Source organism: Pocillopora damicornis, chromosome 4, assembly GCF_964200805.1.
Source record: "Pocillopora damicornis chromosome 4, jaPocDami1.2, whole genome shotgun sequence".
Lineage (NCBI taxonomy): Eukaryota > Metazoa > Cnidaria > Anthozoa > Scleractinia > Pocilloporidae > Pocillopora > Pocillopora damicornis.
In genome coordinates, this window is record NC_142673.1 from 6,584,302 (window position 1) to 6,600,877 (window position 16,576).

At 37.9% G+C, this 16,576-nt stretch overlaps 2 protein-coding genes across 7 annotated transcripts; one reads left to right on the forward strand and one right to left on the reverse strand.

The window, feature by feature from the left end:
• Window positions 1-2,385: 2,385 nt before the first annotated feature.
• Window positions 2,386-7,590, reverse strand: LOC113673569 (tumor necrosis factor receptor superfamily member 19). 2 transcript variants are annotated; one of them, XM_089204406.1, is made up of 6 exons: window positions 7,274-7,575; window positions 6,862-6,905; window positions 6,659-6,736; window positions 4,833-5,137; window positions 3,920-4,329; window positions 2,386-3,549 (listed from the first exon to the last, which is right to left on the reverse strand). In XM_089204406.1, exons 3-6 carry the CDS (start codon window positions 6,710-6,712, stop codon window positions 3,470-3,472), a joined length of 849 nt encoding a protein of 282 aa, XP_089060532.1. In that variant the 5' UTR covers window positions 6,713-6,736; window positions 6,862-6,905; window positions 7,274-7,575; the 3' UTR covers window positions 2,386-3,469. The 2 variants fall into 2 exon arrangements, with proteins under 2 accessions (XP_089060532.1, XP_089060530.1); XM_089204404.1 differs by lacking the exon at window positions 6,862-6,905 and having other exon boundaries at window positions 7,274-7,590.
• A 483-nt stretch (window positions 7,591-8,073) lies between these two features.
• On the forward strand, window positions 8,074-15,244 carry LOC113673554 (uncharacterized). Of its 5 annotated transcripts, none has more exons than XM_089204397.1 (7): window positions 8,074-8,273; window positions 11,070-11,124; window positions 11,915-12,827; window positions 13,270-13,335; window positions 13,935-14,012; window positions 14,431-14,490; window positions 14,751-15,244. In XM_089204397.1, exons 2-7 carry the CDS (start codon window positions 11,122-11,124, stop codon window positions 15,077-15,079), a joined length of 1,449 nt encoding a protein of 482 aa, XP_089060523.1. In that variant the 5' UTR covers window positions 8,074-8,273; window positions 11,070-11,121; the 3' UTR covers window positions 15,080-15,244. The 5 variants fall into 5 exon arrangements, with proteins under 5 accessions (XP_089060523.1, XP_089060527.1, XP_089060522.1 ...); XM_089204401.1 differs by having other exon boundaries at window positions 13,935-13,997; XM_089204396.1 differs by lacking the exon at window positions 8,074-8,273 and adding an exon at window positions 10,649-10,888.
• The last annotated feature ends 1,332 nt before the right edge of the window (window positions 15,245-16,576 follow it).

Genomic DNA, 16,576 nt, shown 5'->3' on the forward strand with positions numbered 1-16,576 from the left:
TACAAAAACAATAAATCTTTGTATGCAGGTGTCATTTAGTGACATGTCAATAGACGTAGTCTTCCTTCTTCAGAGTAAGAAAGGTTCTCTTACAAATTATTCAGAGAGTATCTTTGAGCGACCAATTTTACATGTGAGAATTTTAATTCTTGCATGTAGTACTGTTTAAACTGTTAAGCTTTATAAAACCTTTAACCACCAAAAGTGATTAACATGTAACTTCTCCCCTCATACATCCATACATTGTCCAGAAAATGCTCAGTGAATAGTCAGACATATCAAGTAGAAGATATTATCTTGATCTAACACCAAATTCTCGTTAGCAATTCACAAGGAAGTGTTTAACAGTTAGAGGGGAGAATTAACAATCAAAACCTAAATTTATTTAGGGTTAATTTTCTAAAAGCTCTTATTTCCAGAAGATACCTAGGATGAACCTCTCTTTAGCGTACTGGTTCAATTTCAAGCAGAAGAGTGACGATGGTGAAGAAGAGAGAGAGAGAAATATCAGTTAAGGGGTCACAAGAAATTTACGGCAGACAGTGCAAAGAAGTTATATTTTGATCTCGTTTGGGAGAATTGAGATAGCATAATGCAAACCGTACCAGTTCTGACATTAGATATAACAATTTTACGTCTGTTACGATTATTTGCATTTACTTGATTATACTGCGGTAAAATCGAATAATTTTTCACTCTGATGAACTCACCAACCTTTCCTGAGCCTTAAAATGAGTCTCGAGTTTTGAAAAAGTGCTCACTTGGGACTAGCTTATCAAAGAAGAACCTTTGTGCAGAATTCTCCTGGCGAGCATTAACTGCCACATATTTTTCATTCTCGGTACGATTGAGACTAAGGTCACTTCCTAGCCCATTTGGATGCTTAATAGGACGATAAAAATTCAGCTGGTACTGGATACAGCAGGAACATTTCCTTTTTCTTGTGGAGCTAGCGGTTATCGTTGTTGTCGTGTAATAAGCGGGAAATGTACTGTATAGTGATGGCGATGATCATGATGATCATTCTAAACATTAATGTGATCGTTATTATTATCATAATTATTATTATTACTATTATTGACACCATTATTGATATTATTATTGTTATTGCTATAATCATTACTGTTATTATTGTTATCGTTTGTATTTTCATTGCCCGTGCTAATAAGACAATTGGCATCTCTGATCTTTTTTTCCGCTGGCTCTTAGCAATTAACTTGTAACGGAATAAATTAATTAGTAGCTCTTGCGGTTCTGGACCAGAACCCGATAAGAGCTTAAATAATTTCAGTGCATTATGCACCACTACAAACAGAGGGTTTTTTTCGTTTTGTTTTTATTTTTTTATTTTTTTGTTCACAATTTTTTAGCCAATCTTTTTGGCTGATTTTTACCATGTTACTCTTAGGTAAGGTTTTTTTTTTGCCATTACTTTATCTCGATTATGAAAGCGATCTTACTTAATCCTTTAGCGTTGCGCATTTTCGCCTAAGATAGAAGTGCATTATAAAGCTTTCTTCGAACGCACCAGAGCCCAGTTGTGCAAAAAGACGCCGGCAATAATCCGCGATTAAAAGTTTAACTTGTCATTGTCTTGAAATAAAGCGTATATTTGGGCTTACGTTTTCAGGGATTTCACCCTAGCTATAGCGTGAGACAAAACTGGAGGAAAAAAATATGCGCAATTAATACTAACTGCAAAGCTGCAAAGCTAGATGAAAAATTGTTGGCTAACCCTTGGTTAGGTTTATCGTGTTTTGAACAACGCGGCCTAAGGCCACATCAGGAAGCACCTTGGAGAGGAAGAGGCCTCTATTGCGTTGTTCCCCTTATTCACTTGTTGACTAGTACTTTTGAAAGCAAAAGCTTTTTTCCACACGAAGAATCTCAAAATCTGCAATAAACACCTCTAATCATACAGAAGCCGATTAGGGGTTAACAAGTTACAGGCGGTGCAGAACTTCGCATGCCGCATTGTTAGCGGTGCGCGTAAATTTGACCACGTTACACCAATTCGCAAGGAACTAAATTGGCTTACAGTTCAAAGCCAGCTTTACTACCGGAACGCTACTACGGCCTTCAGATGCATGACTGGTCAGGCTCCAGATTACCTCTCATCAAAATTCATAAAGCGCGCCGAGGTTAGTCGACGTAGCACCAGAAATTCGCAGCTTTTGCAAATTCCATTCTTTAGAACAGCTAGCGGTCAGAGAACATTTTTCTATAGAACTGTAAACTTATGGAACTCCTTGGATAATTCCTTAAAACTGTGCAACTCCGTTAAGGTTTTTAAAAAACGTTTAAGGACCAAATTACTCACAGAGTTGTAATTTTATATATTTGTATGCTTTCATTTTTCTTTTAGAACATTCAGATTTTAAAACATTTTTAATTGTAAATAGGATTTTTAATTGTAATAGGATTATTTTTATAACATTGTCTTTGAAAAGCCCCCTTGGGGAAAGTCAATAAAGTATGTTGTTGTTGTTGTTGAAATCCCGAAAAACTTTTAAATTATTCTTTTGTTCAGGATTTGTAAATGTTGTTTGGATCGTAAAACTTTTTAAACAGAATTTTTATTAAAAAATCCTGTTTCTACGATTAAAAAATTTTTTGGATTTCAAAAACATTTTGGGATTGCACCTGATCCCTTATCGACTTTCGTAAATCAGGGCTTGCTTATACATTTAACTAAAGCAAAGCAATCCGCGACAAAACTGTTTGACAAATATCAATGGCATCGTTCACGCTACTCCTATTAGGAAGTTTTAAAAAGTAACATGATAAATTAACGACAGTTCTCTTTAATACCCTCTTCTTCAATTCAATGTTGCACAATCAAAGGAAACAAAGAGCAATATTGAAAAACTGGAGAAAGAGGGATGGAGGGATATAAGGGATGTAACTGATGAGCTCTTCCAGACTATGAATGTGGTCCCACTGGTGATGTGGCAAAAATTTTTTCGCCGATCGTAGCATTCCATATCTGATCCACAATGTATCTCATGTGCTATCAAGGCTACTATAAATTATGTAATTCTGAGTCCTAACGAGTGAAAAAGGATCTCGAGGGAGCCCTTCTTGTTTACACCTTAAAGAGGAGCTCGGTGCCAAATTTCGTCGCATTTGCAAATAGCTCACTAACATAACTAACATAAGATTAGAAAATAAATACGAATACTGTGGTCTAATCCAAATCACTTATTTTCCTTATCTTGTTAAATATAACGTTAAGTTAAAATATCTTAGCATTTTATCGATGGGTTTCAGTCAGGTTTTTCGTCAGGAAGCGGTCATTATTTATCCTCTGGGCTGCATCGTCTTTGTTAATAATGTTGACTTGGGTAAATGTCAGTAGTTCTTTATAATCAGAATATTAACCAAAAAAGGCTACGTGGGCCGCAATGCCATGCAGGTTTAGTGTCTGTAGATATCCCTCCTGTTCACTTGGCTATGAAAGTTACGGAGGTCATACCATTTGCAATTTAGGAGAGTCATTCCCAGTCACAATCGGAGGACTTGAAGGCTGATTACATACAACTTGAGTTGCTGTAAAGGAAGCAAACATGTCGGCTTGTTAAAATCAAAAGTATAACTTCTTCTTTTCTACTGTATATTTGAGGGGAGATTACACTCAGTTCTACGAATAGAACAAATGCTTACCTGTCCATCTACCAAAATCGATGATTTCATTTAATTTATCAGAGGAAAGGATAGACTTAAGCTAAAGAGTTTCTATAAATGACCCATTCTAAAGCAATTTTAACTCCGAGAGAGGGGTATGGTGTGAAAACAGTCGATATGATTCAAAACATATTTTGGTCGCTACTTTTAATTTTGTAACCAAAATATGGTTAAAAATATGAAAAGATGTGTGTAATTTCTTTTATCCTGGTCCTGAGCATGACTAGATACTTACGAGTTGAAGTCACGAAGTCTCCGTCGGCATGCGCTCTTGTGTAGCACAAATACAGTGACAAAAATTGCTTTCTGTAGCAGACAAATAACATCACTCCAAAGGAGACACACACAGTAAAAGCAACACAAGCCGCAACGGCTATAAGCCAAATAGTACTAGCACTGCCTCTGTCCTCAGAGCGGTAGGCCATCTTGTCATGTGTGATTGCAGGAGCCGTGGATACTAACACAGCAGACGCAGTTGTTCTGTAAACAGTAGACGCGCATTTGATGGTGTTGACATCGTATCGACATATCTGGTTTGCTGGGAGATTGGACTGATCACTGCACTGTTTCTCTATATCTTCGTCTTTCCTGTCAGCACAACATCTCATACAAGGTTTGCAATCTCCGGTTATAGCTCGATAGAAGCTGTCACGAAACGCGGAAAAACATTCAGATAACCTTCAATAATGATATTTCACCAGTATTGCGTTGCGTATCTTTACTATGCATAATCATTATAACGCGTGCATGATAAAAAAAATTGCGCTTTGATAACTTCAATTGATGAGGATGAGGTAGAGTTTAAAAAAAATCTCAGCTCAGGCTTTTTAAAATTGACCTTTTACCTCCCAAGATCCGATTGTTAATTCTCCCCTCCAGCTGCTACATATCTCCTTTTAAATTAGTTACGAGAATTTGGTGTAAAAATCAGCATAAAAATTACTCCGACAAATGAAAGTTGGACTAAACTGTACAAAGAACAGCACTGCAATTTTTCAACTGACAGCATGATGTTATGCTCTCTTCATAAGGTGATGTCTGCTTTTGAAAGATATCATACCTGCAGTTATTGTTTTTCGGCGAAAAAAAAACCTGATACACTATCTCTTTAGAGATTCTTTTGCCCAAACACCGCTTTGTTTACATACCCAGCATTGCACTCTCCACAAACTGCATTCTTCGTGGCAGTACAAGGGCTGATCGTTTCTTCGTTAGGGTCGCAGATAGTGCACGGCTTACACGAGGAGATATCATGGTTATTCGAGTACGATTTGCCAGGTGTACATTCTACACACTCCACTGTGACGTTCGTGGTGACACGAGATCCACACTGTGGGACCATGCCTTGGCCATCGGGACATTCGGGACAGGGAAAACATTCAACTCCATTGGTGCTCGAGATAGTCAACTGATTCCACCTGCAGCTCCTACTAAACGCTACTTGTACTGAAAACTAACAATGAATTGTTGTTTTAGCCAGTGCATTGTTAAATAATTGATGTATGGTTCAGCATCTGTAGATAACTTAACAGACTATACATTTGGGGGTGAAATATTTTCAAAATATTGAGGAAACAAAAAGAAGGTTCCATCCGCCCCGTCCTCGGTACTTTATGCGCCCGGGGGGGTTGACTTGATCCGGAAAGCAGGTAAAGCAATGATATAAGGAGGCAGGAAATACCTCTCTGAGGCTGTGTCTCTACTTATTAAACGGTCGGTCACTTCACAGAAGTCAAATCTTGCCCGGAATGTGTTTTGATCAATGAAGAACGATGCCCAACATTTGGCAGCTCTGTCATTCGAGATAGTGCTAGCAATGGTGAAATTCAAGTTACCGTATTTATTTTGCTATAAGCCGAGACCCCTCAGCGGCACCATCACGAAAAATTAAACCAAAACATTCGGTTACAAGCCGAGACCTATTTTAGAACACAGTGTTCGTCAATCCGTTATCTTGCTAAAAGCTCGTCGTACATCGTGCAACCTCTCGCTCAAGCTTAAAATTGTCGCAGAAGCGGAAGCCGTCGAAAACAACTCTGAAATCGCCAGAAAAAGCGGCTGTTGGTTTGGGATTGATTTCGTGCCGACCTAACGGAGTCAACATACAATACCCTGAGTTTAATTTATTTATTTCGCTCGGCTTATACGCGAATACGTGCCCATTTATCATTGTTCTAATAAATCCAAAAAGTTTTGTTTTAGGAAAAATCTCGGCTATGAGCCGAACCCCCTTCTATAGCTCAGATTTTTTCAAATATTAGCGTGAATTTTTGTAAAAATCGCTCGGCTTATAGCCAAATAAATACGGTGTGTTTCTTGCCGTTGTGCAAAGCGGGCGAAATATTACAAATAGTATTACGGAATTTCTTGTTTATTTTCACTTTCGATATAGCTCATATACTTGTTGAGATCGCATCGAAAGTGAAGGGAAAAATCCCTATTTAATCAAATAATTCTTTACTGGTTGCGGATTTGAAAAATAATCACTGAAATAGCAGCGAATATCATTAAAACCTTATCCAAGGCTAAAAGATAAGTAAAAAAATGGAAAGAAAAAAGTAAATACAAAAACAAGTCAGCAAGCACCCCTCTTCGAGCTCCCTAACACGTTTTGCTTTCACTTTCTTTACAGCTGTCGGGTTCAACGAAGTACTTCCTTTAAAGCAAAGTCCTTGCTCGATCCCTAAAATAGGTTGCCTAATCTTTAATTAGATGATCGGGAAGTTTGTTGGGTTTTAGCGAATTGTCTGCATTTTTCAAATAATACAATCGCAAAGGAAACACTTTTTCCGTTCATGAATTAATCCTAACCGCTCTCGGAAATAGTTTAGATGGTCTTTTTGTCATGCAAAAAACTGATAAATATTCATTCAACGAAATCTTTTTGCCATGCATAATTGAACATGGCTTACTTCGTGTTTTGAGTTACACCAGGAGGCAAATATTTTTAATGAAGATTTGTTTATCAACCTACCATGTAAAGAATTGAAATCGTCACAAACAAATCTGTATTAGATACAGCAGACATGACGTACGTTTCTTGTACTTTGACCTGCCGAGAATAAAAAAAAACAGTGATGTAATCAAACTAAAATCTAAGAAACCTCTTAAAAAAAACATAAATTTGAACAAATGCATGGTAATTTTTAGTTTTCAGTTAATGCGCAGTAAATTTACCAGTCATTGTTCTTGGATGACAAAGAGAGACAGAATGCATTCTCCTACCCAAACGAGAAGAAATAAACTCTATCAACACAATTAAATTTTATTCTTTTGAATACCTATTTCTAAGATCAAAAGGTACAGGTAAGTATTCTGTGTGCCAAGTCTTTCGCTCGCCTACCACTTCCTTTTTATATTCGTTTTTAAAATCTCCCCGTTGTGAGTACTTATTTCCGTTACAAATGTTTCGCAATATAAATTTCCTTGTAGGGATGACTCCGTCAGTTGCGTGGTCGGCAAAACTGAGTTGAATTGAGGTTTGACGGAAGAACAGTTGAATGTGGCTATCACAACGCGAATTGTTGTGCTATTTGTAATTGTTCGAAAAAAGTTTGAAAATATTTATCCAAATGGAAATAACTCATACCTGAGAAGGCTTCTAAAACGATCTTGATTCTCGGGAGTAATCAGTCTGTTTCAGTGAGCCAGCAAAATTCACAAGCAAATAATGCCCCCGCGGAATTTGATGACGCAATGTTAGGGGAAACCCCGCATTCCACAGGGTCTGAAAAATTACTTTCCTTTTGCGCTACGACCTAAGAACCTGTCTTCCTTGGCATGTTAACTTATTAAGCTAAACACTACTGCGGCTCACGAAAATTTGGTACATCGTTAAGAATCTTCACTGAAGGCGTCCGTTCATTGACAGAGTGTAAGAATTGACTCATTAATACAATTAAATGTGACTTGATTTTATATATTGTCAGTTATTTTGGCGATACATGCAAATGAGGTTATTTGTGTCCTTGATCAAAGATCTCCGTTGGACAAGTGTGAACTTGTTCAAGTCCGTGGACTGGAAACTTCTAGAAAATTTGCATGTGGGCCTAGTTTCTAACATACCGATGATGTCACGTTTTAGGTATTTCTCTAAGACCCTCTAGAAAGGTGTCGCTTGCGGAAATTGAGATATCGTGAATTGCATCATCAGTCATCATTGACTTTGAAGTGATTTCAACATAACAAATCTGATTGAAATTTTCATTGTGGTTAGATACTAGGTTGAAAACGGACACAAGCACAAATTTTCACAGTCTTTAAATTTAGAGAGACGAGCTATCGAGATAGATAAACATCTAAGAAATGTGACACCGGATGGGTCACGATTGCATGGTCCGCCCACTCGCATATGTCATCGCTTAAATAAAATCGAAGACTGCTTTTTGTGCTGCGTAAGCATCTAGTACTATTACTTGGTGTAATCAGGAGCCATAACCTGGTGCAATTCGAACTTAAGTAGGACCAAGGCACCAATATCGTGGTGAATTACCACAAGCAGAGGACAGCTTTAACTAAATTGTCAAAAAGCAACTCTCGAGACTGTAGCGCAAGAGTCAAATTGTCACGAAATCAAGCCTTGTGTTTTGGTATGTGTATGCCATAAATGGCAAAAGGTTTACCTTACCTGTCAAAGGTTTGATCATCATTTATTACCAAGCCTGCAAAAGCTTCAGTTTGCGTGTTTCTTGGCGGGGAATAGGGATAGAGCTGGAGATTTGCGGCAGTAAATATCACGGCTGGTGGCGAAATGAGTAGTTTGCAGAAAGTAACATTACACCTTAAGACTCTGAAGAGTTTTCCCTCAATATCAAACACAATGATTTTGAATCATAGTCGGTCAGAAGCTATCTTTTTTAAAAGCTTTTTACGAATGTGCTCAAGATCGGCATTTTTTCCTGTTTCGTCATCTGCAATTCATGCCGAGCAAGCATACTTTCTCCCTTCGTAAATCGTCACGGTGAACTGTACGTCGTTAACAAGAATTATTGCAAGTCTTTGGTAAAGACCTTGTATAGCATTGCTAGACAATAGTTTTGGTCGAATCATGCTTTCAGACATTGATAATCAAAAAAGATTTAAGTTCTGATAAACTTAAGCTGCTATTTGTCCAACTTGCTCTACTTCATTGCGTTATTTCTACTATTCAGACACAAATTTGCATAACTATCTAATCTAATCGTATCAGTGTTAGCAAATGGTACCTGAAAAATCGTGCGATCCACCTAAACTGTTATCCTATCTTGAAACCTCATTGACCTTTGCGATAAGTCTTCATGTCTCTCAAGCCTCTATGTATGATCACCTTCGATTATGCATGATTAATGCGGTGTAAAAGGTGTATATCGCTAAAAGGAACGCGTAGGGAATGTCTCAACTCTGATGTGATATCTTTGCCCTTATTTATTACGGTACCACACAAGAATCCGAATGAAGTGATGGTAATAACTGTAGAGTTTTCGGTTTCGAATTTTCAGCGTCTCACGAGTCTTGGATTTCAGCATTCACCACCCTTCCTGTGGCTAGACTGTGAAATTTTGCATTTGAAATAATGCTTAATTTCTGAACCTACACAATTTGAATTTTTCGCCTTCAATCACACGCAAAATGGTCTGTGTAGTACATATTTGTACATAGAGGTATATTTTCCTTCTCTCCAGAGAATAACGTGAGAGTCGAGCCAAATTTTCAGATGACCTTCGTTACCAAATCCCAGCATTTTGATTTGTTGTTCGTTTGTTGTTGTTATGTCTGAGGTCAGACTTTTACGGTGGTTGATAAAATAAAATCGAACATTGACAGTTCCTGTACTCGCCCTGTATCGTTTAAAATGCTAAAACAAGAGCTGTGTTGTAGTTCAGTTGATATTCAAGGGTGCAGAATTAGCTTCATTCTCCTTACGGTCGCCTTTGGCGTTTCACGAATCAAGAATATTAGCCACGATGACAACAGACTAAAATTAAGTAAACATATTTTTTGGAAATTAAACATTTTGCTATACTTCTAAAAAATATATTAGACCTAAATCAAAAGAGGATTCAAATTATGCCAACTAAAGACAACGTAGGGGATTTTTTTTCTCTCTAACATATAATCGACATTTCACTGCTATTGAATATTTAAAAAAATAAAGTGATTAAAAAAGAAGAAAGTCGTGTTTTCCCATAAGCAAGCCCGCATCCGGTTCAGTAAACACACCAAACAGAATAATCCTGTTAAAAAAAAAAACAGCTCGTTTACAATTATTTGTTGGTTTTGGCTATGATTTTCTAGCTCAGCAATATTTCATAAAATGTTTATTCGGCGTTAAAATCGCTGAGGAGTGGCACGTTCTCAATAGCTATGATCTCTATTATGATCTCTCAATCTCGGTCGCTTACGACAGGCATGTCATGTCTATTCTGCTTAACAAAGCTTATTCAGGCTGATTTATACTCTTTGTACTGTAGATAAAACAGATTTAACTCAACATGTTTGTCTCTGTAAGAGCATTTATACTTCTGTCAGAGTGTTCATAAAAAGATTTCGTTATTTTTCATAAAACTACTGGTCGCAGATTTTACCATATTTTAATAATGCAGAGGTTAAATACCTCATTTTCAAACAATTAAGTGTTATTTATTAATTAACCCTTGGCGGAAAATGGAGGAGAAGTGTCAATTTTCAAACACATCAATGATGTCGTGTCTCTAGACCACCCGAAAAGCGAAAGCGGTCATTTATTTTGGAGTATGAACTCGCGAGTTGAATTGTCAAACTTTCGCAGGCTAGGTGCATAAGTGATCTTGAAGTGATTTCAAAATAACAAAGCTGATTGAAACGCCCGTCGTGGTTGTGTTTTTGAAGGTTGTAACTGCGACGCACAAATGCAGTAATAATTGCTTCCTGTTTTTTTTTCCTGCGAGGTTTTCGTAGATTTAGCGCAAACCCACGTCTAACAGAGGACGATCACATGACTGATTGATCCGCCCCCTGTCGTCTCACTTTGCGTCATCCCCAAGTAAAGAAATATTCTGTCAAAGCTCCGTAAGCAATTAATATTGCGATCCAATATACGCCTGTAGCACTGATAAGGTGGCGAGATATCTCAAGCGGAGGACAGCTGTGACTTAATTTGGCAAAAAGCGATTTATTTGTTGCTCATACTGCGAACATACTTCAAGAATCAAAAAGCACACCGTCACGTAATCGTGATTGCAAACGGGTATGAGTATGCTATACTTTGAAAGCGATGACATGTTCCCTCGTCTGCGGTTTGATCACTAACTAAGACGTGACCTTCAGGAACTTTGAAAGATTTTAGCTTGGATAAGTAAATACTTAGCCGAATTTTCCCGGCAATATATATCACGGTCGATATTAAAGTGTGTGTTTCTTGTTTCCAGAAACCGTCACGCCGCAAGCCTTTTCAAAAGGAGTTTCTCGTTGATATAAAAAATGGTAAGTGTCCGTTCCCTAGACTGTTTGAACCTTTCATTAGCTATTAATAATGCACCAATATATATAAGAGAAGGATTTCAAATTTTTTTTCCATCATTTTGAAATCACGCTGAGTTAGCGCATTGTTTTCCTTCGCAAATTAATACATTGCCTTGGGGAAATCTACAGTTTAGTTTTGTTGTTTGTAAACTCTTAGAAGTTCTGCTCGCCTCATAGTCTTACCAACAACGTTGACTTGTACATTTAGTTCTTAAAGGAAAAAAAGAATCTAGATCCTAAAGTTCATCTCGCTCCGCAGCATAGTATGTAAATGATTATTTAATGCAAATTATCATGTGATTATTTCTCTAGTTAGCCTAAGTGTTGATTTTAAGTTCACAACATGCCTATTTTCAGGATTATATCTTGTTTCGTTAGTCTTAACCAAAGTTTTCTGTGTATTATATACGGAAAAATTAATGGCCCTCTCTCTCTACTGCGACGTGTGTCTAGTACACACTTATATTTACATGTTTACATTTACATGTTTACATTTACATGTTTACATTTACATGTTTACATTTACATGTTTACATTTGGGTGGTTGATAGCTCCTTCCGGTCACACATAATATGATTTCCGCCGTTTTTTCGGATCCAGTCTTCGGTCCTCCTACGCGGGAAGGAGCACGGGCGCAATTCCCGAACAGCGGTTAGAAAGCGCACACGGATTAAAATGAACTGTTTTTTACGATTAATTACAGAAATTGTAAAGAATGGTCAATTGTATTGCCTTCATTTTGATTTTTCAGAAAACAATTCAACGTCTGTTTCTTCTCTGGATGATGGCATCCGTGGTAGAAGGTCATCACTTATGTCCAATGGCTCAAAACTTTTGGAAACTGAGTACCAGCGGTGAATTCAAAGCATGTATACCGTGTCCAGAGTGTCCTGAGGGTAACGGGCTGAACATTCAATGTGGTTCATCGATCACAGATGATACTAAGATAGAATGCGTCCAATGCAAAGAAAACGTGACCTACTCCAATAGCCATGGAGTGGAAAGCTGCAAACCCTGTCAGGACTGCGGTCTACGAAATGTTCTTCAAGAATGTACCTCGGACCAAAATCGCAAATGTGGACGTAAATGTCCCAAAGGGTATTTCTTTGATGGCCACATCACTGATTGCAGAGAAACTACGCCAGCAACAGTCTCAACCACAACTTTTTCAATACAACCTTCTTCTAGCATTTGGCCACAACTCTCATCTCCTTTAGGCGGTGGCTCGTCTACAGCAATTGTAGCGTCTATAAAAGTTTTATTCTCAGTAGAAAGTGTTACCTCGACGAGTATAGCGTCGACTCCAAGCGTAAAGCCACAGCGTTCATCGCTGATGAGCGTTTTGTCTCTAGTAGTAGGAAACCGTTCCTCTACAAGCATAGAATTCACGCAGGTTATCATGCCACAACCATCGTCATTGTATCGTGGAATCGATTCAACTTCGATTCCTGGAGGTATAGGAGTTCCAATACCAAAAGGAAACGACGCCTCTGCAAGTGTTCCGGGGGAAAAAAAGACTCAGGGACGGAAAGGCAAAGCTTTGACACTGTTGACTATATTGGGAATAATAGGATCGATAGTTTTGATCGTCATCTTTACACCGACTGCAATAGTTTGCTGGATAAAATGCAGAATTTCTGAGAAGAAAAAGCCAGAACAGACAGGTAAGATTATACTAAAATAAATGAGAATAGGAAAAGCGTTAGTGAAGGGTTCTAAATAATCTAAGCGACAAGGAGCCTCGGCCTAATAGCCCTCTTGAGTGACTTGAGTGGGATCCATAATTTGCTAACTCGAAATATATATATTTTCGTAACATTTTCCTTCGCAACACGACAGATATCATGATAAAAGCCCGAGTCTTCAATAGTTAACCAACCTTGTCTTTTCTGAAATGGAAAGGTAAAGCACAGGGGACTGAATCTTTTATACGTAGTCGACTTTTTGAGGATAAAACAGGTCATAGACATGATATCAAGCCAAAAAGAATGAGCAAAAAGAGATTCTATCACTTATGGCTTGCTCACTTTTTGACCGTTTCCACACAGCGACCTGGCACAAGGAACGCAGATCGTTTTCAAAATGATCTTTAATTTGTTGTCGCAGATCCTGCTGGAATACTACTGAACTCCTTACGAGACACTGAGAATTCACCGAGTCGCTCTTTGCCAGGTAAGATTATGATGCTGATAATTTTCCATTCGTTTACCAGGAAAAGGGCCGATTCCGTAGACCTGATCGGAGTTCTAATCCCCAAATTACGTTACAGCTACTCAGCTAGTTGGCAAACCTTGAATTTTGTGTACGTTTTCTTCACTGTATTGAGGATGACTACTTTTTTCCTCTTTCGAACCTCTCCGTGTTCTTACAACTTCCCAAACAGTTTTTGAGAACTCTTTACCTCTCCAAAAGGGTTACACATTTTTCAGCAGGAATATTGCTTTTTTTGTGTAATTAGTATTACTGGTAGAGATGTTGATAGCCAGGCCTCGTTAAAAATGTCAGAACTCGGTCAAGGCTTGTGATTTTGAAGTGAATCGTCGGTTGAAAAAAGAAAGGGTCAGCCACCGGGCCAGACGTATAGACCTAAAAGTTGTGTGTGAAAAAATGCCCCCCTTTTTATCTCTTTTTCATACTTTTTGGTACCTGTTGAACACTCCCGTTCCCCCTTCGCTCAGACAAAATGACCCCTGAGGAGGTACCTGTATGAGTCACTCTAACTCTGAAGACAATCTCATTTGGGTTTTTTTTTTTCACCATTTGATTTTCAGAAACCGTTGGCTCTTTTCAAAACAACACTGACTCTGCTGAAAGTTTAATGGCTTCTCAAGGAAGTGAGTCCTTAGATGGTGGGTGGTTCAAAATTTTCACGTGCCTATTTACTAGGTTTATTGATTTTCTTTAGCACTCAGATAAATGGAAGCCAAAACCGCACTATTGTTTCTCTGTGAAATTGCCTTCTTGAATTCTTTTTGTCTCCGTTTGACCAAAATGGTAAAAGTTAAACACCCGTGAAATAGTTCTCTGAACAAAGCCCTTCATTTGGCGCTGTTCCTCATGAGCGCTGTTGCCTCTTCTCTGATATCTAATTTTTATTTTTTTATAGTTTTTAACAAAACTTGCAAAACAAAATGCCTGATATTGACCGTTAAGTTTGATGAGGGCCAAACTGAATGAACCACATACACTCTCTCCCCTATCATCATACCTTTCCATTTAAGCCAAATTGTCAGTGAATTCACCATAATTAAATTCATTCAATTACAGTTCGCTATGATGGTCAAGGAGACGACAAAGATTTTGTTCTTACGATTGACATCCCCGAAGGTATGGAAATGAGTGACAAGTAATGAATCCTCGTCCTTTGAGTGTAAGATCAATGTTATTAGCAACTTAAGAAGCCTCCATTACTCCCTGTTCCCGCCTGCAGTACCCACTCGTCTTCTAGGCGTTAGCGGGCAGCTTCCACCGGGGGTGTCCTCAAATGAGCATTATTGTGATGATGATGATGATGATGATGATGATTATAATTGTTACTTTTTTTTCCTTTTGACTTTGTCAATTTGATTGTTCTTTCGTTATATTAGACTTCAAGCTCGCCGACTTTCCATATGATGTCGAGGATTCTATTCTGCAACTAGATTCTGATTCCTCGCCAGTCCAAAAGAACTGGAAACATGTCGCTTACGAGTATGGAATTACCAAACAAACCATTCAGGTGTTGGAGAGAGAGTGCAGGAAGCCAGGAGTCAGCGCAATAAGGCTTTTGATTGAAAAGTTATGTAGTTACAAATGTGCGACTCTAAAAGAGTTCGTAGACGTCCTCCAGGAGCTGGAACGCAACGATGTTGCCAACGACATTATCAGCTGGTTTAGGAAAAAACAGGACAGATGTTCAGAGGAGGGTAAGAATTGACAGTACCCAGGAGGCTGTTGGGTGTTTCTTTAACATCATGTACCACGCATGGACTTTAAGAACAGTGACAGTTGAGAGTTATTGAGTCGGTCTTGTAAATAACGTAACTGATTTTGTATATTTAGGAAAATCAAATTGATCTGAATAAAATTTTTGGAAAGTAGGGATACACGTTGTTCGAGAGATTTTGTTTTAAGATTAGACTACAGGATCGTTTTAAACAGGTGTTTTGAAGATTTAGGCAATTTTTGTAATGAAATCTATGTTAGGTAGTTCGATGAAAATTTTACATAATTTTTCTAGGTTTTTGTAACCTTTTTTAATCTTTGCTCTTAGTTGTAAGGTTGTAAATAATTTTAGGTAACGCTCTTAAGTGCAATTGAGGACGAAATTTTTTTAATGTTGTGCATGCATGGTCAGAGTTTCTTTATTGTAGCAAAATATGCCGGTATCTTATATATCTGAATGTTTCAAATTTCAAACAGGCCGGTGGTATAGAACACGGAAGGTTGTCTGAAGTTATCTTTCCTTATGGTATTCCTTAATTTCGGTTTTCAATTTACTATGAAAGGCTGAGAAAATACTACAGCCTAATTCACTTGGCATTGCTTGATCTCACATTGAGAAGAAAGTAAGCACTGCGTGCTGAATCAATTTTAACAAGGATATTTTCGATATTATGCATGCTCTGAGGTCATCCTGTTTGTGACCCGCCGAAGTTTTAAACTTGGCTTAGTCAGATTAATTACTTTTCCATCGAGTGTCGAAGTAACTTGACTTGTTGATATTTCATTGTGCCGTCGAGAAATTCGCACCACCACATAGCCAGATGCAAAACTGAAACCAATCGCGAATTATTAAAAGAGATTTTTCCAAGAGCACAAAGCAGCTCTCATGCGTTAATTTACAGACTTTAAGTTTTCTCACAGGTTTCTCAGTTATAACGCTGAAATCAAAGTTGTTTGATTGGCCAGTGCGATTACTTAGCTTTTGATTTCACGTCACTCAATCGAAAGGTTCCTTCCCAGTGATCAATTCTGAGGTAGTAATGAGTTTTGTATGGTTGTAATAATCCTTTTCTAGTTTATGTATTGGGGCATAGCTTGGTGATGTTTCCTGGGGTGCTTCTCCTAAAACTCCTATGTGAGGTTACTTTTTTTAAAATATATTTTTGCTATCAATTCTGTACAAAACTTATACTTAAGGTTTTCAAAAACAGACAAATCCGAGGAAACCTTTAAAAAATCCAAGCTACGCCCCCATTTGTAACCTGTGCTTGCCCGTATCCACTTTTCCAATCAAGATCCGGGAACTGGCAATTAAATATTGGTGGGCAACTTAGGTAGTCCTGCCCTTTGAAAAATGGTAATCAGCACTCTAAGATAAAATAGTAAACTTATATAGACGCAACGAAATTATTTTTGTTTATGAGTTGGGTAGTAAACCATTAAATGCTGAAAAAAACTATCTTGGCTGTATGAATGTTGTGCCGCGTAG